The sequence below is a fragment of the Haliotis rubra genome, unplaced genomic scaffold (assembly GCF_003918875.1).
Source record: "Haliotis rubra isolate DU_JTF1 unplaced genomic scaffold, ASM391887v1 Scf271, whole genome shotgun sequence".
Taxonomy (NCBI): domain Eukaryota; kingdom Metazoa; phylum Mollusca; class Gastropoda; order Lepetellida; family Haliotidae; genus Haliotis; species Haliotis rubra.
The window spans coordinates 1,316,791-1,339,737 of NW_025766792.1; the positions used below are offsets into that span (position 1 = coordinate 1,316,791).

The 22,947-nt window shown below is 42.8% G+C and overlaps 1 protein-coding gene and 2 long non-coding RNA genes across 3 annotated transcripts; 2 read left to right on the top strand and 1 right to left on the bottom strand.

Moving 5' to 3' along the window:
* Positions 1-1,150: 1,150 nt before the first annotated feature.
* On the top strand, positions 1,151-8,827 carry LOC124280693. Its single transcript, XR_006899748.1, has 3 exons — positions 1,151-1,376; positions 2,240-2,246; positions 8,620-8,827. It is a non-coding gene; the product is annotated as an uncharacterized LOC124280693 (long non-coding RNA).
* On the bottom strand, positions 4,909-5,182 carry LOC124280694. Its single transcript, XR_006899749.1, has 3 exons — positions 5,142-5,182; positions 4,998-5,069; positions 4,909-4,949 (listed from the first exon to the last, which is right to left on the bottom strand). It is a non-coding gene; the product is annotated as an uncharacterized LOC124280694 (long non-coding RNA).
* Positions 6,339-7,937, top strand: LOC124280691. The gene is made up of 2 exons (XM_046716680.1): positions 6,339-6,389; positions 7,384-7,937. The coding sequence occupies exons 1-2, from the start codon at positions 6,375-6,377 to the stop codon at positions 7,753-7,755; spliced, it is 387 nt and encodes a 128-aa protein (XP_046572636.1). The 5' UTR covers positions 6,339-6,374; the 3' UTR covers positions 7,756-7,937.
* Positions 8,828-22,947: the final 14,120 nt, after the last annotated feature.

Consider the following 22,947-nt stretch of genomic DNA (forward strand, 5'->3'; position numbering starts at 1 on the left):
GGTGAAGTCCAGTCGTAGGTTGCTGGCAGAAACATGACCAGTCTTGGATTCAAACCCACGGCGAGCGGATCCTGTCAAGTCAGATTGGGGTGTTAGGTCTGATATATATTTTATCTGTTTATTAAGAGCATTTCAGTCAGGATTCACTCCATGTTAAAGATGATATATTACAGGCGACAACTAGGCGAAACAGCCGAACCCTGATCGATAGCCAAGGCATTCCATGGGGACAATGGCCTAAAGAGACACTACGAGGAATCTACGCTTTCAAACAGGGTGGATTGGTCATCTACGTGGGGAGGTCCGGCAACGTAAATCAACGTCTGAGGTCACACTGCTACAGACGCCTAGAAGAGGACCAACAAGCCATCGACAGACATATTCGTCGTACCGCTGCCTGGAGGCTTAGCTACAACTACGTGGTTGACCCCAACCAGAGGTTTAATGAGCGCTGTTACGTACACTTTATTACTCTCTTGCAAGGCCGGCCGCCGAGGTTCAACAAAAGGAGGGGAGATGCGTGTGCCCAGTGTCAGAGAATATGAACCTGGTGACAAGGAAACAAAATGTGCGATTTTCTGAAACGAAATCCAGAATGTCATGAATCAGTTAAAGCAGGAGACTGACCTGACTTACCTATAACTGACTGAATAATGTGTATATACATCTGATATTTGTGTTAATCTTTGCCACATTCGTTTACGATTTGATGGGATTCGAGACTAGAAAAGAAATAAACATGGTCACACTGTAAACTGTGCGTCCTGTCTTCTATTTCTGACCCTCATCTATAACCTGGGCCATCAGTTATATCTAAACGTGGACCATCAGTTATATCTTAACATGGACCATCAGTTATATCTAAATCTGGACCATCAGATATATCTAAACCTGGATCATCAGTTATATCTAAACCTGGATCATCAGTTATATCCTAACGTGGACCATCAGTTATATCTAAACCTGGACCATCAGTTATATCCTAACGTGGACCATCAGTTATATCTAAACCTGGATCATCAGCTATATCTAAACCAGGACAATCAGTTATTTCCTAACGTGGACCATCAGTTATATCTAAACCTGGACCATCAGCTATACCTAAACCTGGATCATCAGTTATATCTAAACCTGGACCATCAGCTATATCTAAACCTGGATCATCAGTTATACTTAAACCTGGATCATCAGCTATTTCTAAACCTGGATCATCAGCAGTATATACAACAGGGGTAGGAGATCACTTCCAACAAAATTTCATAAATAAAGCTTTTGTCAGGCCCTTATCTCTTTCCGCTAGTGTGCATACCACTTTTGAATCCCCAGCCAACTTCCTGGTCACTAAGACCGCGAATCGGCACTTTCCTGGTCACTCGGTCATCAGTTAAACCTGGATCATCAGTTATATCTAAACCTGGATCCCGGTTTAGATATAGCTGATGGTCCAGGTTTAGATATAACTGATGGTCCACGTTAGGATATAACTGATGGTCCAGGTTTAGATATAACTGATGACTCAGGGTTAGATATAACTGATGGTCCAGGTTTAGATATAGCTGATGATCCAGGTTTAGATGTCACTGATGATTCAGGTTTAGATATAACTGATGGTCCAGGTTTAGATATAACTGATGATCCAGGTTTAGATATAGCTTGACCATCAGCTATATGTAGCCCTGAATCATCAGTTATATCTAATCCTGGACCATCAGTTATATCCTAACGTTGACCATCAGTTATATCTAAACCTGGACCATCAGTTATGTCTAAAACTGGATTATCAGTTATACTTAAACCTGGACCATCAGTTATATCTAAACCTGGACCATCAGTTATATCTAAACCTGGACCATCAGTTATATATAAACCTGGGTGCCGTTCCACTAACCGATCTTAGCCCTACGCCAATCGTAAACCCCTAAAATCCCAATCTTAGCGTGACGATATGATCGGCATACCGTTCCACTAACCAATCTTACCTAAGTCAATTGTAAAGTTAAGATTCAAAGTCTAAGTTGCTCATGACCAACTTAGGATAGCTAAAATCAAGCGTAGAGAAACCAAAATGGTGGCTTTCCTATTCTGTGTGAAAAATAAGAGCGAGCATTTCACCGTGAGCGTCCCCTAAAATCCCCCATGAAATGAATTTGTATATTTCTGTAATGTAAACAAACACTGCACTGAAACCTTACAAATGTCAGGCCAGTCTGACCACTGTCGTCATGGGAACACAGCCGAGCGAGTCGGTGGAACACATTTGTACAACAATATTGCAACGTCATGGTTAAGAATAGGGACAGCCGTGAAGTGAACAATGTTCTGAAACAAAAAGATACAAATATGTTTGATTTCACGTGCGCTTATTTGGTGGGGGATTCTAAAGGCAGGCCGCGTGTTATTCAAGACCACTGACAAATTCTACATACGTTATAGAGGATGCCTCCTCACGCCTTGTTTATTCTGATTGACAAGGTTCAGGCACATATTAAAAGCTCTGACACAATTGACATTTTCAAAGTCCAGGCTTAAAACCTGTTCTCAGTATATTACTTATAATCTCGGCTGTAAATACTCTCGTGTAAATTATCTGTACATAGCGCTTTGAGCATGCCCCAGGATGTGGAATAGGCGCACTATAAATATGGAATTATTATCATTATATTATGCCTGATATCCAGCGTTCACACGCACATGCACCTGAAACCAAGGAGCTCACTACCCTAATATTTTGCTCTAGTTTTTTTCTTCACGTTTACACTTGGTTGGAAAAATACCCATGAAGGCCCGGGTTAGAATATTGAACTTTAATAACCCATGCTTGTCGTAAGAGGCCACTAACGGGATCGGGTGGTCAGGCTCGCTGACCTGGTTGACACATGTCATCGGTTCCCAACTGCGCAGATTGATGCTCATGCTGTTGATCACTGGATTGTCTGGTCCAGACTCGATTATTTATAGCTAAGATACATGAACGTTCATGTTAGTGAACGCTATGCATCTTAGCTAGATTATTTACAGACCGCCGCCATGTAGCTGGACTATTGCTGAGTGCGGCGTAAATCTAAACTCACTCACTCAGTTGGTTCGTAAACTTCTTCCATCATTTGCTAGACTATGCAAAGGGAGATAACTCGTGCCCCCGCATTCCTCTATCTCTCGCACGAAAGAGTCTCGATATAAGCTTGAATCGGATCGTAAGATCGGGACCGGCTACGATCGGCCTAAGATCGGGTAGTGGAACGGGTGTAACTTTTAGCTAAGACGATTGTAAAATTGGCGTTACTTGCTAAGATTGATCTTAGGTAAGATCGGTTAGTGGAACGGCACCCTGGACCATCAGTCATATCTAAACCTCGACCATCAGTTATATCCTAACGTGGACCATCAGTTATATTTAAACCTGGATCATCAGTTATATCTAAACCTGGATCATCAGTTATATTTAAACCTGAATAACCAGTTATATCTAAACCTGGACCATCAGCTATATCTAAACCTGGATCATCTGTTATATCTAAACCAGGAACATCAGTTATACCTAAACCTGGACCATCAGCTATATCTAAAGCTGGACAATCAGTTATACTTAAACCTGGACCATCAGCTATATCTAAACCTGGTCCATCAACTATATCTAAACCTGGACCATCAGTTATATCTAAAACTGGATCATCAGATATACTTAAACCTGGACCATCAGTTATATCTAAAACTGGATCATCAGTTACACTTAAACCTGGACCATCAGTTATATCTAAACCTGGACCCTCAGTTATGCCTTAACCGGGACCATCAGTTATATCTCAACTTGGACCATCAGTTATATCTAAACCTGGACCATCACTTCTACCTTAACCTGGACCATCAGTTATATCTAAACCTGGATCATCAGTTATATCTAAACCTGGACCATCAGTTATATTCTAACGTGAACAATCAGTTATATTTAAACCTGAATCACCAGTTATAATCTAAACCTGGACCATCAGTTATATCTTAACATGGACCATCAGTTATATCTAAACCTGGACCATCAGATATATCTACACCTGGACCATCAGTTATATCTAAACCTGGATCATCAGTTATATCTAAACCTGGATCATCAGTTATATCCTAACGTTGACCATCAGTTATATCTAAACCTGGACCATCGGTTATATCCTAACCTGGACCATCAGTTATATCTAAACCTGGATCATCAGCTATATCTAAACCTGGACCATCAGTTATATCCTAACGTGGACCATCAGTTATATCTAAACCTGGATCATCAGTTATATCTAAACCTGGACCATCAGCTATATCTAAACCTGGACCATCAGTTATATCTAAACCTGGACCATCAGTTATGGATCATCTAAAAACCTGGACCATCAGTTATATCTAAAACCTGGATCATCAGTTATATCTAAACCAACCTGGACCATCAGTTATATCTAAACCTGGATCATCAGTTATATCTAAACCTGGACCATCAGTTATATCTAAACCTGGACCATCAGTTATATCTAAACCTGGACCATCAGTTATATCTAAACCTGGATCATCAGTTATATCTAAACCTGGATCATCAGTTATACCTTAACCTGGACCCTCCGTTATACCTTAACCTGGACCCTCAGTTATATCTTAACCTGGACCATCAGTTACATCTAAACCTGGACCATCAGTTATATTCTAACGTGGACCATCAGTTATATTTAAACCTGAATCACCAGTTATATCTAAACCTAGACCATTAGCTATATCTAAACCTGGATCATCCGTTATATCTAAACCTGGAACATCAGTTTTATCTAAACCTGGACCATCAGCTATATCTAAACCTGGACAATCAGTTATACTTAAACCTGGACCATCAGCTATATCTAAACCTGGACCATCAGCTATATCTAAACCTGGATCATCCGTTATATCTAAACCTGGAACATCAGTTATATCTAAACCTGGACCATCAACTATATCTAAACCTGGACAATCAGTTATACTTAAACCTGAATCATCTGTTATATCTAAACCTGAATCATCAGTTATATCTAAACCTGGATCATCAGTTATATCTAAACCTGGACCATCAGTTACACTTAAACCTGAATCATCAGCTATAGCTAAACCTGGATCATCATCTATATCTAAACCTGGATCATCAGTTATATCTAAACCTGGACCATCAGTTATATCTATACCTGAATCATCAGTTACATCTAAACCTGGACCATCAGTTATATCCTAACGTGGACCGTCAGTTATATCTAAACCTGGATTATCAGCTATATCTAAACCTGGATCATCAGTTTTATCCTAATGTGGACCATCAGTTATATCTAAACCTAGACCATCAGTTATATCCTAACGTGGACCATCAGTTATATCTAAACCTGGATCATCAGCTATATCCTAACGTGGACCATCAGTTATATCTAAACCTGGACCATCAGTTATATCTAAAACTGGACAATCAGTTATATCTAAAACTGGATCATCAGTTATATCTAAAGCTGGACCCTCAGTTATATCTAAACCTGGATCATCAGTTATATTTAAACCCGGAGACAACCCTCCACCACTCTCTCTCACATTTTCTACAAGTACACACCCATGCTGTCTGCATAGTGGAAACAAAACAGGCTCCGTCAATTTTCTACACTTGAGACCATTGTAGGTTTAATGGCACGTTATCGTTTATTGATTTATGGTGTCATTGTGCACGTCACACTTCACATAGCCCGTCAATACTTGGAATTATATCACTTCTAGGAAACTGACTGACTGTCTCTCACACTCTCGGGATTACAAATCGTTATGTAACTGGAGCTCTTTTCAAATCCACGTTGAAGCTAACTCACTGATTTATTGAATCGATATTTCTTTAGAAATTGCAATATTCATATCTTCCAGTGATAATTCCAACGTGCATTCAGCACATTATGATTTTGTTTGTACGCCATCTCTGACCAACTAGATTGACTAACAGATTGTACAAACGTAGTACTATTCAGATGTGATGACAGGTATAACTTCGTTAAGCGTTACCATATCGTCATCCAACCAATCAGGGAGCAGGATGTCAAAATGGTGGCAGAAACTTCAGTTCACAGATCTCATACGTAATCGACAGCTAACGATTTATGGGTCGACATTTTAAAACATGCAGTCTCCGTAGTTCGGATGCATCAAACTGAATAAAGCCCGACAATACCCGGAATTGTAATAGTAATAGTAACAGTCCGCTTATAATGCGCTCATATCCAGGCGCATTGCCTGCTCACGGCGCTACGTACATTACTTAAATTACTTCTGGGATGTTGACTGTGCGCCATTACTGTGCTAGCTCCGTTCACAGATACCTTATTTACATTAACGTTTCGGGAATGGCGAACTGTCCTGTAAGTATTCAATAGTTAATTTGACTTTTGCCTAAGAATCAGCTCTGCGAATGTGTTTTGGTCGGTACTTTTGCCAAAGGTCGGTGGGCGGTGGGGTAGCCTATTGGTTAACGCGTCAAACCAAATACCCTCTCTGTTTTCTTCCACGATATTGCAACAAATATCGGCGTCTTTACAAAGTCCAGTGGTTAAAGTGTTCGCTTATCACGACAAAGAGTCGGGTTCAATTCCCTACATGGGTACAATGTGTGAAGCCAATTTCTGGTGTCTCCCGGCGTGATATTGCAGGAATATTGATAAAAGTGGTGTAAAACTAACTAACTCACTCACTCACTGTACATTAAGAGACACGTCAGCATTATATACGTCTATAGTATCACCTTTCATTCGAACTGGTAATACCCTGATAGAACCCCAAACTGTCTCAGTTTTCAGAGACTCGGGGTGCGCTATTGCACGGTACGAGGACCGTGGATAATTATTTTACAGGGATCGATTTGTTATAAATGTGTCACCTTCATGTGGACATATTCAAAAGATCTTTTGAGTTTTTTGTTAGAACACGTCTGGGCGAGTTTGTTAAACCCATTTCGTCTGTAACATTACCTGCCCCTACCGTTGGTTCCAGAACGTCGAACATTTCTTAAAATATTCAGTACCGATAGTACGCGAACATTTTGTAAAGTATTTTGTAAATCATGTGAAATGTGTCTTAGAATCAGGTCTGATTGAGCTTGTAAGGTCATCTCCGTTTTGAGCAGTACCCCAGTCGTACCAGGGCGTAGCAGATAAGGTGTGAGGGAGGTCAAAGGTTACACTTGGGTGAAGTCCAGTCGTATGTTGCTGACAGATAAAGGATCATTCTTGGATTGAAACCCACGACCAGCGGATCTCATCAAGTCAGATTGGGGTGTTAGGTCTGATATATATTTTGTCTGTTTATTAAGAGCATTTCAGTCAGGATACACTCCATGTTAAAGATGATATATTACAGGCGACAACTAGGCGAAACAGCCGAACCCTGATCGATAGCCAAGGCATTCCATGGGGACAATGGCCTAAAGAGACACTACGAGGAATCTACGCTATCAAACAGGGTGGATTGGTCATCTACGTGGGGAGGTCAGGCAACCTAAATCAACGTCTGAGGTCACACTGCTACAGACGCCTAGAAGAGGACCAACAAGCCATCGACAGACATATTCGTCGTACCGCTGCCTGGAGGCTTAGCTACAACTACGTGGTTGACCCCAACCAGAGGTTTAATGAGCGCTGTTACGTACACTTTATTACTCTCTTGCAAGGCCGGCCGCCGAGGTTCAACAAAAGGAGGGGAGATGCGTGTGCCCAGTGTCAGAGAATATGAACCTGGTGACAAGGAAACAAAATGTGCGATTTTCTGAAACGAAATCAAGAATGTCATGAATCAGTTAAAGCAGGAGACTGACCTGACTTACCTATAACTGACTAAATAATGTGTATATACATCTGATATTTGTGTTAATCTTTGCCACATTCATTCACGATTTGGTCCTAACGTGGACAATCAGTTATATCTAAACCTGGACCATCAGTTATATCTAAACTTGGACCATCAGTTATATCTAAACGTGGATCATCAGTTATATCTAAACCTGGATCATCAGTTATATCTAAACCTGGATCATCAGTTATATCTAAACCTGGACCATCAGTTATATCTAAACCTGGACCATCAGTTATATCTAAACCTGGACCATCAGTTATATCCTAACGTGGATCATCAGTTATATCTAAACCTGGATCATCAGTTATATCTATACCTGGACCATCAGTTATATCTAAACCTGGACCATCAGTTATATCTTAACCTGGATCATCAGTTATATCTAAACCTGGATCATCAGTTATATCTAAACCTGGACCATCAGTTATATCTAAACCTGGATCATCAGTTATATCTAATCATCAGTTATATCTAAACCTGGATCATCAGTTATATCTTAACCTGGATCATCAGTTATATCTAAACCTGGACCATCAGTTATATCTAAACCTGGAGCATCAGTTATATCTAAACTTGAATCATCTGTTATACTTAAACGTGGATCATCAGCTATTTCTAAACCTGGATCATCAGTAGTATATACAACAGGGGTAGGAGATAACTTACAACAAAATTTCATAAATAAAGCTTTTGTCAGGCCCTTATCTCTTTCCGCTAGTGTGCATACCACTTTTGAATCCCCAGCCAACTTCCTGGTCACTATGACCGCGAACCGGCACTTTCCTGGTCAACTCGGCCTATGACTCAAGCCAACACTTCCTGCACTATTGTGAACACTCGACAGGGAGGTAGGTGTGGCAATAAATTTGCACATCAATAAACTATACAATGTTGATCTCAGCGAAACAATTTAATGTGAATCTCCTATGATTTCTTTGGTTTTCGTAATGAAAGCTTGTTGGGCTTGTTGTATCCCTTGTTCTATGTACTTTTTTTCCGTCTTCACTGATGGCAGTGCTTTTACGAGACTTGGACCGAATCTCTTGTTTCATTCTGTGATATTTTGCGAGTTCAGAGAGGACCAAACGAAATTCTTCCTCTGAGATTTTATTGTCAGTGAGTGCGGTGGAAATATGGTCGTCTATTGTGTTTAACTTTGCTTCGGCCAGAATTCTGATTTCGTCGTGTTTCAATGCTTTACGATGTAATCTGCGGGATGCAAACTTAAACACCAACCCCACCAACCCTGACACCCCAGCTGTTATTTCAATACCCAGAACTATGGGTGCGGCTACGATGGTGGTCAACAAACCGAAACCTACTGCTCCTAATCCCATGCTGGTTGCCATAAGGGTGGTATCAGCCCCATCCACGATATTGAAAGCTTTGTGGTATTTCTTACTTAATGACGCCCGTACATAGTTGGCGTTTTACGTCACATAACTGCCTCAACCGAAACCCATCTACGGTTTCCAGTGTCTTCCCTACTTCTTCTACGACTGGGTACAGCCCCATCCTGTGTTTGTTTACTATATATTATCAGATAAAATTTAATTGGTTTTTCGTTAATTTCTTATTAAAGTATTTGAGACTTATAAGGCTTAGATGTTTATCCACGAAAATCCCTAAGACATCCATAGGCACATTTTGGTCCAAAATACGGACCCCGTCGAGGCTTACTAAGGGTGCCGATCCTGGTTGTACGATGATACGACAACGTTGGTAATTGTGCCTGTCTTCCCAGATTATTACCAACCCGTTTAAAGGGCTTGTATCGTTACTAGTGTTCCCGAGATAGACTTCTATGATGAGTGCGTTGTCTGGCCCCGTAGTCAAAAACTTCTGCTGGTAATCGGGTGAATAGGATCTTAAATATACAGTCTCATCGCCTGGAGCTAACATGTTGCCTGAGTGACCTGGTATTCGTATAACTTGTATATTATTATCCGGAATGAAAGACCGGAGAATGATATCGTTGCTCTTAATCTCGGAGACGTAAACATTTTGTTTAAACGAGATATGAGGTGCGGTGAGGGTAATGTTGATCAACCATTCGGGCTCTTTAAAGTCTGCCAGCGGCACCCGCTCGTACACGTTGTCTTTCAAATGTAGGACGTACAATGTGTTTTCCTCACCAGGCAGATCGAACCCCTCCGTGTCTCCTAAATCACCGAGTGTGACGTTGGGATGATGATTCATCCTCTCTATAAAATGTTTTAAATTAGTTTCCAATTGTTTTTCCGATAATTTCTCAGGTCTGCGCTTCAACCCCATGAGATGTATGTTGTCGGGTAGGAAGATTTTGGTGAGTGATATCGTGTCTTCCACGGTAACGTTGACTCCCTGCAGACTGGTGTGGGAATCGACGTTCACCAGCACGTAAACAGAACAAACGTGATATTGATGTTGTTTGGTCCACCGGAGTTTGATTCCTTTCACGATTTCGACTGGTGATGATGGTTCACCGAGGTAGACTTGGATGACCAGCATGGAATTATCCGGTAGATTTTCCAGGATGTTGACAACGCCGTCGAATTCAGACACTAATTGCAACTCCACGTTTTGCTCCCCGGGTTTACTCGATAGCATGTGGGCTGCCATACTTGAGACTGCACTGATGATTACACTGCGCCTATGCGTCGGGACGTAAGCCACGAGCAGGGTTCCGTTGTTCACGACTTTGTTTAGGTAGTGGTCTTTGTTTTCCGTAAACACGTAGGGAGAGCCGAGCGTGATGTTGAGAAACCAGTCGACTCAAGATTGTGTTAAAATCCATTTGTTGTCGTCGGTAAAGACGAGGGCATACTGCTTGTTTCGAACGACGACCGTGGTCTCGACGTCGTTTAAGTCGAACAGCTTGCCGCCGAACGCTGGGTATATCATCCATTCATCCTCGTCATTGTGGACTAGGTCGTACCAATGTTGCTGACAGCTCTTGATGTATCGACGATATCGTCTAAGTTACTGCCAGATCCACCGACGGTGGGGACTTCGACGCGTTTGTAAATATTGTTTTTCAGTTGCAAGGCATACAGTTTACCGTCTATTCCTGGTTCATCGAATCCGCGCGTGTCCCCGAGGTCGGAGACCGCTATATTAACGCATTTTTTCAAACGCATTCCGGGACCTTGGGTGCTAGTCATTATCGTATGTGCAGCGTCACGCTGAGGTATCCTATATTCACAGGATTATGTTTTATACCTAAAACAGATACTTTTAATTCCGAGATGGTGCCTCGGGTTAATTTCTTGTACTGGTATAGTGGCGTCATCCCCGGAGCCAAGGGTTCGACCAGCAACCCCACAGCCTCTTCCACCACGAAAGGTGTCTGAAAATAAAGAACACCTCGATCGTAAAACAGCGCTAGTGGTTGGCGGGATTGCGGTTGGACTTTGCCTCATTTGGTTAAAAATACCTTAGCGGCCACGTACACCAGCCCAGCCACGGCGATGATGAACGCCCACATGTTTTGACCGAGCCACGTGACAGTTTTTGACAGCGTGCTCAGCAACCACGAGACGATGCTACCCAAGATTCCCGGAAGTGCTTCGGCGGCTTTACCGGCGTGTTTAGCCAGGGATTCCCAGAGTTTTTTTACCCAGTCTCTGACACCACCGCTTGGTGATGGTGTTGGTGTTTGTATGCCACTGCCACCTGTCAGCGATACGACCAGGGTCGATATGATGAAGCCCAATGCCGTAAGAACGCTGGCGATGGTGATCCCTTGCTTTCGGAACAAAATTCGGATCCTGTCGGCCAACGTGGTGTCTTCGTGGAGGACTCAATCGATGGTTTCCCGCACGCGGCTGATTTAGGACCGAAGCAGTTCTCGATTCGAGGAAGCGGATTCCAATCGAGTCTGTCTCTCGTCTTGTAAGTCCACAACCGTTTTTCAATGATGGTTTTCAGAGACTCATCGTCTTGGACCTGACTGAGTTTTATTTTCTTGCGAGCAATGTGCTCATCGATTTCGTTCAGTTACCCCATGTTGTTCACGAGTTCTCCACGAACGGTTCGCAAGGCCTTGTCTAGCCCTCGCAGTTCTCGAACAGGAAATTCGAAACCCAGCAAAGTCTCGTTCCAGTACGTGCCTAACGGTTTTTCGATGCTGTCCAACGTTTCTTTTGCGTCTCCAGCATTGCTGAGCTCCCTGACGTTTTGCAGATCACGAACTACTTTGGGTGGAAGTTGTTTGGGTCGTGCACCGCCGTAATCTCGCAAGTTTAATTCATCGCGGATCAGTTGCCCCCAATGACGACTGGCTAGTGTAGACAAGGCAAGCGGTTTTCTCGTGTGTTTGCTCATGAGATCGATCTCTGGATGAGCTTTCAATCGCAATTTCGTCTACGGTCTGCTTTAAAAGTTTGTTGCTAACAGTGTCGCCCATGAATGAGGTGTCTTCATCGTAATCCCCATCATCGAGCGCACCACCCAAATCATCCAGCGGAATATCATCCATTATATTAATTATATTAAACTTATATATTTCATGTATATAACAATGTCATACGGGAGAAAGTTAGATCCTTTCCGAAGATAAAGAGAGCCTCTCGGCGTCAAAGCCGTGCGTCAGTCGGTGACCATTACCAATAATCCATGCAAGATAGATGAAATCCAAACGCTGTTGGTTCGATTCCCCAACCTGGACGAGAATGACCTCGAGAACGCACGGTTCGACTGGCGTTTAACATCGCATTGACTTCCGACAACGACAAACGCGAGCTCGTATGGAACATTGGTCGTGCCATCGTCAAGAAAACCACCATCAAAATCAGCGGCAACGAGGTGTTGAGTATAGATGACAGCGACGTGTTTTACTGTTACATGGATCTCTGGAAAAGCAACATCGCCGGAAGTCAACATCGCCAAGGACCTGGATCTATCCTCTGTGCAGATCGGGGAATACTGACCACCAAGTACGGCTGTGGTTGGACATGCGATCAACGGATGACGACAGGCTACACGGCAGCGGCCGCCGCGTCGACAATGGCAGCGAGGGGATCACCATCCAGATCACCAAGAAGGCTCAAACCACAGGCAAATTAAAATTATATTTGTACGTGATTATGGACGCGCAACTTAATATAGACAATGGAAGATTCGTGCAGGCAGTTTATTGATCTACCTCGCGATCCGCACTGCGCTATAGTGTGCGGGCAGACGGGCTGTGGGAAGACCGTTTTCGTGCTGAACATGCTGGAGGGGTACTACCGGGATACCATCGATCACATCGTTATCATGTGCCCTACTCTGAACATCAACAAAACGTTCACGGAAAGATCTTGGGTGATGACGGACCCGGACGTGCACAAAGTCGACCCGGGAACATGTGTGCAGGATTGGCTGAAAGCTTATCGCAACAAATTTAAAGGGAAGTCGACGCTGTTTATCCTGGACGACTGCAGCGCTAATAAAGAGATAACAAAAAGGAGAGACATGCTATCGTATTTAGCGTTTTCTGGCCGACACACAAAGCACAGCGTTTGGGTGCTAACGCAGAAATTCAACTCGGTGTTGAAACACGCGATGGGTTGCCTTATTTCACTGCAACGACAGAGATTCGTTCGAGGAATGTTTGAGAGAAAACGACGTGATGAGCAAACTAGAACGAGAACGAGTGAAAAAACAACTCGCCGAAACGAAACACACCAAACTCGTGCTGAAAACCAACCAACCCGTGGCTTATCGAGTGTTTTAGTTTAGCAAATTGAGGTAGTCGCGCGACCCATTCGGTGTTGGGTTTATTTAGACTTATTTCCTGTGCGTACTGATGCCTGAATAAGCTCTCGGCCAAAGTCCTATTGAATCTCTCGACTATGGCTTGGCTGCGCCACGCCTGACTTGGATGCCGTGCTTGGCTCGCAGTTGTAACACGGCACCCATGAACTCCCATCCGGGATCGACTTGCAACATGGTGGCCATGTCAGCGGACTGCTTGTATATGCGCTCGAATCCGCGGGCTACCTGGGCCGAGTCTTTCGCAGTTAAGGGTTCGGCTTCTTTGTAGCAGCTGGCCAAGTCAACGATGGTTAGGGCATACTTGTATTTTTTGTCGTGAGGTAGAAACAGGAGGTCAGCTTGGTGAACTCGATTGGGCGTCAGCACGTCAAATTTTCTTCTAGGTACGTAGTGCAGTGCCGGTAGGTAGATTTGCCACAGGGCTTGTTTTTCCAACCACGCTTTGGCTTCGTTTTGTGAAACTCTTGCTATCTCGGCAAGCTTGTGTATGGCTCGCGCCTTTCCAGTATCCACGCGGGCTGTAATAAATGTTTTCAATTTTTTTTTGATGTCGTGACATTATATATATATGTATATATTCTTTTAGTTCAATTTTTTGTGTCCGTACGCGTACGTGTTGATTCCGTCGATGGTGATCCAACGTTTCATGTCCATCGGCGACAGGGACGTTTTGATATTCGTCAGTCCGTATATCCTGTATCCGTCGCTTCTAAGAGTATTCATTTGATGTTTGAAAGTGCGAGTCTTCAACAGGGCTTCCTTGAATCTGGCGTGTTTGATATGTTTTTTCACAACATATTTTTTCACGCCTTTCGCTTTTCTGATTTCATTATCGTCTGCTTTCAGGATGGAATATATTTTGGGTCTCAGGCCGATGTATTCCGCGATCGGTGTTCCGGAACATTCGTCCTTCATCTTGCCGAGCACTTTTTTATTGATAGTGCCATGCATCGGGTGGTCCTTGGGGTAGTCACTGGTGTCGTACAAATCGATGTGTTTCTTCATGTCCTCGTACACGTGAATAGTTCGAATCTCCATCAGCAGGGAGTCCGTGTCCGTGTACAGCACTTCCCACCGTTCGCCGTACTGTTTCTTCAGTTCGTTGTAGTAAAAGTCGTACATCAGGTGTTTGGATAAGTCGAGGATGCTCATCCCCACGTAAACAGACCGGTTGAATTTGATGTGTCTTTTCCTCATGTGCAGGGCCGCCAGATCGTCGCTGTATATCTTGCTCTGGTTGTATGCCGGGCTGGTTATCAGTTTCCTGAGCTTATCTTCCTCTTTCGACTGGACTAGCTTCACTGTCACGCGTTTTCTCATGTTCTCCATCATCTTACAAAACACCGACTTGTTCATGAGCTTGTACAGGTTTTTCTCGAAATCACTGTTGGCCAGCTCTCGCAAGTCCGTGTTTATTCTAATGTAGGGCTCCATCCACAGACTCTGGTCGAACTTGAGCACCCTATGAATTTTCACGAGTTTCATTCCCAGTGACAGGTACAGTTGCAGGTTGCGATAGTGAACGATATATTTTTTCTTGTTCATCAAGTTGGGTACGAGTTTTTCGACGTTAGCCGGTTTATTTTTCCCCAGCAAGTTTTGTTGGTAGTCTGACATCCAATCTGGGTTAACCATCCATTCGGGAGCGTTCGGGAGCGAGTGGATAGCTGTTGTGTGATTTGTGTAATTCCAGGGGATATTCCAAGTCCACTTCGAGTATGTAGCCTTTTTTCGAATCTGACACGATGCTCATGACGTCGATCGTCTCGTGTGTCCACTCGAATCCCCCCGGTGGGTAGATACTGGTTCATGGCCCAGCCATACAGGTTGTTGGCGTCAAGATGGAGGATATATATGGGTGGTGGGTTGATTCGGATTATAGCCCTTCACGTACTTGTTGTTGGCTTTCGTGTAGCTTTTGGAAGCCATGGAAATCCTACCTCCCAAGCCTTTTTCGTTGAACATGTGCATGTCGTAATCCGTCAATAGTGTGAGTTTCACACTAGTCTTTTTCAACAAGGCATCCCAAGAGAGACCCGTGGAGGAGAAATACCACGCCGGGTCTAGGTCGTACTGTTTTGAGCACGTTTTTCTGAATATCTCGAACACATCGGCCAACAGGAGTACGTCTGTTTTCAAGTACAGGTCGTGGTAATATTCTTACAGCCCAGTTTATTCCATACGTTAATCGCGTGCAAGTAATCGTCCTGGGTGATGGTCGAGTCGGTCAAGTTGCTGTAAAATCGGTTGATGTTAGGCAGTCGTGTCTCGTTGAACTTGGCCCAGCTGTCCATGTATTCATAGGAGTAAACGTTCTTCCTCATCAGCAGAGGTCGAGTCTCGCGTCGGTGTATCGATTGGTGATGTGGAAGTCGTTCGGGTCGTTGGCCTTGACCAAACTATCGAGAGACGACAGCAGGAATTGAACGCTGTTGATGAATCTCAGACCGTTTAAGGAGAAGGAGATATATGTTTCCATGTTGTTGGGGATGCACGTCAGGTTGCCGTCGACCTTCGCGATGGCCTGCATGATCAAGTGAGAGTCGTACCCTCTCAAATTGTGAAACACGACGGGGATTTAGATGGTTTTGGGATTGATTTTGAGTTTGAGGTTGCACGCGCTGTGGGCTGCGCCTCTGTACTCGCCGGTGATGTGACATATAAATATAAATATAAATGTTGATAATATCGCACGCCTCACTGAGCGTACACAATGCGCAAGCGAACGCAGTGTTGACCCAGATCTGGTCAAGGAGCTTGCAACAGACAAAGCGCACGTGCTGGTGGACGCTGCACGGAAACTTTCGGCGTCAGGAGTGTTCGCGCGAATCGTCCCAAACAGAATAGAAAGAAAAAAGATAAACCGTGGTTTAACAATGAGTGTAGGAAAATCAGAAAATCATTCCATAAAGCTAAAAGAAAATATAAGTCACGTAACACTCCATTAAATAGAACGCACTATCATCAAACGTCAAGAGCATATACAAAATGTATGGACGAAAGTATGAGACAATTTCAAAATGAGACCACTAAACAGTTTCGTGACCTTATGAAACACTCGCCCAAAGAATACTGGAAGCTACTGAGTAAAGGGGATATCACTAAATATGATAATACACCTGACATTGAAACATTCTTGGAGTTCTATAAAGACATTAATGAATCCCAATCTAATGAGGATATATCAGATGATGTTGTAGATGATCAACAATATGACACTGATGTCTTAAATAAGGTTATGACGGGTGAAGAAATCCTTTCAGTAATTAAAAATCTTAAAAGAAATAAAGCTACTGGACTAGACTTTGTTGAAAATGATCATTTTATTGATGCTTCCACACATTTAATACCACTCCTAACCCATTTCTTTAACTTGATACTTTGTTCCGGATTTGTACCAGACTGTTGGTTAAAGGGTATAATCAGACCGATATATAAGAAAAAGGGCGAACACCTAGATCCAAACTCATACAGACCAATAACAATTCTCAGTTGTTTCTGTAAACTATTCACAAGTATACTTAATGCGAGGCTCACTAAGTTTGTCGAAGTAAATAATATGTTAACTCCAGCTCAAGCAGGATTCAGAAGAGGTTTCTCTACAAGCGACAATGTATATGCTCTACATGCTATTAGGGAAATTTAAAACAAACAAAACGTAAACTCTATTGCGTCTTTGTTGATTTCACAAAAGCGTTCGACACTGTGTGGAGGACTGGTCTGTGGTATAAACTGCTAAACTGTGGAATATCTGGTAAATTTCTGAACTTAGTAAAGAACATGTATAAGAATATAAAATCCACTGTCATGTTACATAATCAAATATCCTCATTCTTCCCATGCAACACGGGAGTAAGACAAGGGGAAAATCTATCGCAACTTCTGTTTTCACTTTTTATAAATGATATTGATCCCTTTCTTCTGAAACGAGGAAGTAAAGGTGTCAATCTAGAATACCAAACCGAAACCGAAACCGAATTGATACTTTGCCTGCAGTTTATAGTCTTGCTATATGCAGATGATGCTGTCGTATTCAGTGAAGACCCTGAAGACTTACAACAATCACTCGACACTTTTCATGTATATTGTTCATGATGGAAACTAAAAGTAAACTTGTCCAAAACCAAAATAATAGTTTTTGGAAGCGGGCCTGCTAAAAACAGTAAACTAAAATATAAATTCACGTTCGGCAATCAAACTATCGAAATAGTTGATACTTATACCTACCTTGGAATAAAGTCTCACAGAAACGGGAGATTTGTAGAAGCCATTAAAGTCTTAGCAGAAAATGCAACAAAAGCTATGTTCTTATTATTAAAAAAAGCACGACGAGTTAATCTACCGTTGGACTGTTTAATATCGGCATTTGACACTGTGATTGCTCCGATCCTAATGTAATGCTCTGAAATCTGGGCATTTGAAAACATAAAACTAACTGAAACGGTTCATTTAAAATTTCTTAAATTGGCAGCAGGTCTTCGAAATTCAACCCCAAACTATATGATTTATGGAGAACTTGGTAGGGAGCCCCTCTACATCAAAATATATAAATGTGCTATTCTATTCTGGCACAAAATGGCAAGTCATAATGAAACTTCAAAACTAACAAATATTATCTACAGATTTATGACCAGTAATTTCTCTGACAACACTAAAAAACTACTATGGACAACGTTCGTTAAGAAAATATTAAATAACTGTGGATTAGGTGATATATTTGACAATCCGTTTATGTGTTCTTCATGGTGGTTAGCTTCAAAAGTTGAAGAAATATTGAAAGACCAGTTCCTGCAGAACTGGCATAGTTCCATTATTGAAAGCCCGAAAGGTGTGTACTATAAAATGTTTAAAGAAAATATAAGTATGAAAAATACCTTTATCTACCAAAAAACGTCTATTATCCAATCTTGAAATTTAGAACAACAAATCACAACTTACCAGTTGAAACCGGACGCTAGTCTGATACCCCAAGAGTGGAACGTTTGTGCCATCTATGTAATTCCCCGGCGATTGGTGATGAATTCCACTACCTGTTCAGGTGTGAAGCCCTTCTCCAGCCGCTGTCCATACACATACGTAAAGATCTCTACGAATGGCCTAATATGTTCAAGTTAAAAAAATGTTATCTAGCACCAGAGTAAAAAATGTGAAAGACCTGTCTAAATTCATCAACATCATCTTCAGACTACTTGCAGCTGCATGAGAATATTGCTAACTTGCTTTGTCATATTTCATTGAAAATTTCACTATATATATGTATTTACCTTATATTGCTGTCATCTTGATTGATTATATTATCATATGCGAATTTATATTGTACTTTTCTCATGTACCACCGTTGGTGGGTTCTCTTGAGAATAAACTGTCTGTCTGTCTGTCTGTCTGTCTGTCTGACAGTGATCTCTCACCGAATCGCCGTTCAGCGGTTCATCGCACACGTGGCACTGCTATCGTGAGCTCACCGGTCAGCTTGAGTCATGCGCATGGGAACGACCGTGTACAACCTTTTCCTGATGATTTTTCTTCCTGTTACAAACACATGAGAAACTTTTCAGCCGCGTCGGGACCTCTGTACACCACGTGAGCGTTTGTTTTCCCATCGCAGCGGACGACCACGTATCCGAATCCACAGGCCTCGTGCTCCTGCGTTTTATACGTGTTTTTGTCCATGGACGGCCCGATGTCAACGTGTTTAATTAAGGCTTCGAAGTCGGCATAGATGATGTAAGGTACGGGCATTTGATTTTTGTGGTTGGTGAATTTTAAGATGTTGTCGTTTTCGTTGGGCATGTCGATTCGTACGGCCGTCTGCCCCACACCTTGGCAATCCTCCCGGTGGGATTCTAATAAATCAGCTCGCGTGAAGCCGTGCAGGCACCGTTCGCAGAAGTGTTTTTTCTCTCTGTATTTCGATTGGTCGTACAACAGCCTGCTGAAGTGTTTTATCCACGCGTAGTGGTACTTGTCACCTCGCTGGATCATGAATATATTGATCATGCGACCCTCGGTCACCGGGCTGATCCTGTGCACGATCGTTTTGTTGCCTTCATGTCCAAAGACGTTGATGGCTATGGGGTTCTGTTTTTCAATTTTGGTGATCTGAGATATGGGGGTGGGTTCGTCTATACCGTCCCAGTTGAGTCCGTCGTCTTCGGGGTAGCTCGAAGGTCTGTTCGAATTAACGTCGCCCGGAAACAATGCGGATCTGATCGATACCCTCAAACAATTATTACCTCTGTTTTTGATGTTGACCATGGCTTGTTTTTTCTTGTAGTAGGGGGGCAAGTCTAGGTACGATCCGCCTTTGAACGGCATGTCATTAGCTGGGTCTAGATAGAGTTTATCGATTTTATCCACGGTCCACCCGGAACCCCTGTGCGTGTAGCGTTCCAGGTATTCTCATATTGTTTGCAACGAGGTGTCGATGGACGCGTCTACCGTCTCGGGTTGAGTCGCGACTTCTTGTTTGTCTTGCTGCTACCACGTTATTCGTTATTCGAAAAACAAATAACGAATAACGAACCCGCTGCTAGCACGTTATTTGTTATTCAAAAAACAAATAACAAAAAACGAACCCGCTGCTAGCACGTTATTTGTTATTCGAAAAACAAATAACGAATAACGAACCCGCTCCTAGCACGTTATTTGTTATTCGAAAAACAAATAACGAATAAGGAACCCGCTGCTAGCACGTTATTCGTTAACTTCAGGCTGCTGTGATATTGCTGGAATATTCCTAAAAGCTGCGTAAAACTCACTCACTTACTATACGTGTCGTAAGAGGCGACTAACAGGATGGTTCAGGTGGTCAGACCTGCTGACTTGGTTGACACGTCATCGTTTCCCCAAATGTGTTACGTAAATCACTGGATTGTCTGGTTCACCGCCGTGATATAGTTGGAATATGGCTGAGTGTGACGCAAAACAGCAAACTAACAAACAAAACTTCATGATATATTGCAATACACAGCATCGTATAGTCTGTCTCACTGTCCCTGAACCACATTATTTTCCCTACAGCCTAGCCTTCCCTGTAGTGCTAAAGCCCCAAACAAAGCAAGTCTAGATTTCCCCAGGTTCTGAATCTCTGGTCTCCCTAGGGCTCCTTTTCAATTTATATGGGCTTGTTTGTTACTAACAAAATTATGTATATTCAGAGACTAAGCTTTAGTCTACTTTCCAGGTATTCTCGTATTGTTTGCAACGAGGTATCGATGGACGCGTCTACCGTCTCGGGTTGAGTCACGACTTCTTGTTTGCCCCTGAAGTAAGCTGAACGTTTTCAACGACACCGTCCGTCTGCTGTTTATCGAGCGACATTTTCACCGTGATTTGAAATTTGAGGCTTCCCAGGTCGTTCAGTTCCTCTTTGACTTTGTCAGCGATCAGAGGTTTGACGTCGTCAATGTCTATTTTTTTGTCTACATTCATCCGCCAGCCTCTGAGATAGTTACCTATAGCGTGTTCAGTGCGCACGAACTGTAGATCGACGACTCTGTGCTGATGCAACAGTTCAACGAGCGCGGATTTCCTCATACGGGAATAACCTACTAACCTCAGCTCTTTCGCTTGACGTTTGAGTTGTTTCACAGTGGGGGTAGGTTGTACGGGGTCGTTCAGGCGTTTGCCTAGCTCAGCTTTCCTCATACGAGAATAACCCGTCAGCCCCAGCTCTTTCGCTTGGAGTTTTAGTCGTTTCATAGTGGGCGGGGATTGTATGTTGAGTAATCTTAACAGCTGAGGTTTCCTTAATCGGGAGTAACCGACTACACCTCGCTCTCGTGCAATCCGTTTAAGCTCTCGGACAGTAGCCATTGTTATACTTAATTGCAAAGTCAATCTCTAATTGGGTGTTCGGTACTGAGTAAAAAAATGAAGCGCACATATTTTATTTTTTCACCACGAATCTAGTCCCCCGCCCAGCGCTATATTCAGAATAACCGTATCGATTCTGGGCTCAGGATAGCTTTCCTGTTTTATTATTTCCAGATCGTTGGGGATACACGTATATATATTGGCTGATTCAGTCAAGAACTGTTCTCTGAAGACATCCAGCTTTGTAGTAACAAACGTCATTTTAAAGTTGATGTGCCCCAACTCGTTTATTTCCTCTTCCAGTTTGCAAATGATCAGAGGTCTGATGTCGTCAATACTGTGTTTACCTGGAAACACCAACCAGCTTCTCAGGCCAAAAGATTTCGGGGGTGGAATTCGAATGAATTGTAGTGGATCTTCTGCAAATTGAATACTTGTCATTGTTATACCTAGGTGCAAGCCAATCTTTAATTGTGCCACCATTATGTAAGGGAGGTAACTCCGTCAGCCTTATCTCCCAGGCAAAAAATGAAGCCTTTTTAAATTTTCATTCTGAGGAGGCGCTTACGTTCGTTCAAATAATCTTTTTTCTTCTCGTAAATAAGTTTGTTTTGGACCACGTTCGCCCGTGGGCTCTACATAAACGGTAATGACATTTCACTCTAATACCACATACAGAGCACGTGTAGGTCACGAAACCATTTCTTAGACTCCTCATGTGAAAACAACAGTACCCCTCAGTCCTGCTTTTCCTACCACAAGTCTCGGTTTTCCCCATAAGCACGTATTGACAACGCTACGGAGTGGGTCTCATCTTTGATATACTCATATGAGTACCTAGTCTAATTGTTTCGCAATTAACACGGTCGCTGCTAGACCCAGTGCGACGAAGGCCAGTTCTCGATTTTTTTTGTTCCGGGGAAGGGCATAATACTGGGGGAGTGTGGGTTCATCGAGTGGTTCAAGCTGTTTACCGGTTAGCAGGTAATATTCTTTCGCGGCGTCATCGACATTCTTGAACGTTCGAACGGCATGGTTTTCACGCTCGAGTTGATCGTTAATGAAATCGAGTCTCTGCATGCGTTTTTTCGCGTACTCGGTTTGCGCGGCTTGTAATTTCTCCACGGCTATATCGTGCCGTTTTCGTTCCGCTTCTGTGGCAGTGTAGTATTTTATATTACAGTGTCATATTTTATGTTAGTTGGTACTGCTAGTTGAAGATGTACCTGCTTTTATGTACACAATACACACCTGTAAATATTGGTTATTTTAACATACTTAGAATACTTACAATACAACTGAAGCATACGCCAGCAAAGCATATCAATCAATGCATGAACACCAACCTTACAATAGCCAAAGCCCTGACCTGCCTCAGTCTTTTGTCTTGCTTATGTAATCAACACACAGTTTAAACTCAGTGGTTGGCCTGCTAATTTAGTTACTTTCAAGCATTCGAGCAGTAAGCAGCCCCACACTACAGTAAAGGTTTTAAAAAGGTATCTGGATACCAGCTCA